Here is a 1,793-nt window from a genome sequence, read left to right on the forward strand (position 1 = left end):
CCGCGTTTGGCCGCAGAAAATGCTAGGCGGAGGGCTGGACCGCGGCGAGGCGATGACCCTTCGGAAACACCTGCCTCTTGCGCCCCCCGCCCCGCCCCCGTCCTTCTTGGTGTAGAAAATGGTGGTCAGCACGGGGGATGGGGCGGCTGGGTGTGGGGGCGAGGCGGCCGTGGGGGGTCCGGGAGGGGCTGGGTAGCGTCGGGTCGGCGGGGAGCGCTCGGCTGCAGCAGCCCCCGCTGCCCTCACCCCGGCCCTCTGCAGGTGTGCAGGTCTAAGTGTCGCGGCGGCGCACTCTTCGGCGAGAATCGGGAGGAGGAGGAGACTGCAAGGATAGGCCCAGGTCGGTGCGGGGGACAATGGGGGCCGAAGGGAACGTATGGAAAGCCCTGAGACCCCAAATTCCCTCCCGCCACCCACCCCCACCCGCCAGCCCGTCCTCCATCTTGGTGCCTGCAGAGCCCTGGGCAGGGATAGGCAGGGAAAATGGTGGGCTTTGGGCGAGGTGGGGGAGGGGTGAGGAGCGACGGGGAGGTGGGGGAGGGCTCGGACCGGGGGCCCCCTAGAGGGCGTAGGGAGTCTCTCAGGTGGGAAAATGAAATTTTAAAAAGCCTGGGAGATCCAGGGCTCTGAGTCTTGGAATGTGCGTAGTAGGGCCTCTGTCCTCGGTGCTGATCAGTCCACTAAGAAAATAATTTCTTCTCTCTCGTCTTTTGTCTCTTAGGAGCAATGGCGTCCAAAGAGGAACAAGCAGTAAAAAATCTCAACGTGGAGAATGCCAAACAGGAAAATGAAAAAAAGGATAAAAAGGAGCAAGTTGCTAATAAAGGAGAGCCCTTGGCCCTCCCTTTGGAAGCTGGTGAATATTGTGTGCCTAGAGTAAATCGTAGGCGGTTCCGTGTTAGGCAGCCCATCCTGCAGTATAGGTGGGACATGATTCAGAGGCTTGGAGAACCACAGGCAAGGATGAGAGAGGAGAATATGGAAAGGATTGGGGACGAGATGAGACAGCTGATGGAAAAGCTGAGGGAAAAGCAATTCAGTCATAGTCTGCGGGCAGTTAGCACTGACCCTCCTCACCATGACCATCATGATGAGTTTTGCCTTATGCCTTGAATCTTGATGTTTTCCCTGAAGTTAATAGGAAGACACACCTGCTTCCTAAACTTAATGTTCTCAACGTACATTTGTTGTAAACCTTTTGGTGTTACATGTCTCTTGTGGGTCTCCTATGACCAGCTTCTAATTGAATGTTGTATTTTGACCCAAAATTGTAAGATTCTGTCAGCAGGGGAGTTTTACCCTATTGCATGGCAAGATGTTCATTATATATTGTGATGTTAATAAAGCAGTTTAAAAGACATTCTCTGTATTCTCTTCTACTTCATATCTTCTATATTTTATATATGAACACATACTCTAAGTATATAAAGTAAAAAGTTAAAAGTGTTTATCTCTTTATGGTATAATTATGAATAATCTTTATTTTTTTATCTATATCTTTTCACTTTGGAACTAAATGCCTATTACCTAGTGAAAGGGCTTGGCCACCTGATAAAAGCAATGTGAGCACTTACCTAAACAGTTGTGACACAATCTCAGTTTTAGCTTACCTCTGGATCTCCTGTTTAGAAATATAAACCAAATAATGATGAGACACATCTCTTTAAGAATCATACTTAGAAAAAAAATCATACTTATCAGCAAGATGATGATAACTCCAAAGGCTGTCTTGTGTACTTGAAGCAGTAAGTTTGCAAGTTATCTCCAAGTTCTTGTTCCCACTGGAATGTGCA

At 49.0% G+C, this 1,793-nt stretch overlaps 1 protein-coding gene across 1 annotated transcript; it reads left to right on the forward strand.

Annotated features, from left to right (window-relative positions):
- Positions 1–214: 214 nt before the first annotated feature.
- LOC102737388 (protein BEX1) lies at positions 215–1,360 on the forward strand. Its single transcript, XM_081808491.1, has 2 exons — positions 215–340; positions 722–1,360. Exon 2 carries the CDS (start codon positions 727–729, stop codon positions 1,111–1,113), a length of 387 nt encoding a protein of 128 aa, XP_081664617.1. The 5' UTR covers positions 215–340; positions 722–726; the 3' UTR covers positions 1,114–1,360.
- The last annotated feature ends 433 nt before the right edge of the window (positions 1,361–1,793 follow it).

Source organism: Leptonychotes weddellii, chromosome X (assembly GCF_054177405.1).
Source record: "Leptonychotes weddellii isolate Sample4059 chromosome X, ASM5417740v2, whole genome shotgun sequence".
NCBI classification, from domain to species: domain Eukaryota; kingdom Metazoa; phylum Chordata; class Mammalia; order Carnivora; family Phocidae; genus Leptonychotes; species Leptonychotes weddellii.

What these genes read in the sequence shown, in the direction of transcription:
- LOC102737388 (XM_081808491.1), top strand. Translation starts at nt 727, where the DNA reads ATGGCGTCCAAAGAGGAACAAGCAGTAAAAAATCTCAACGTGGAGAAT.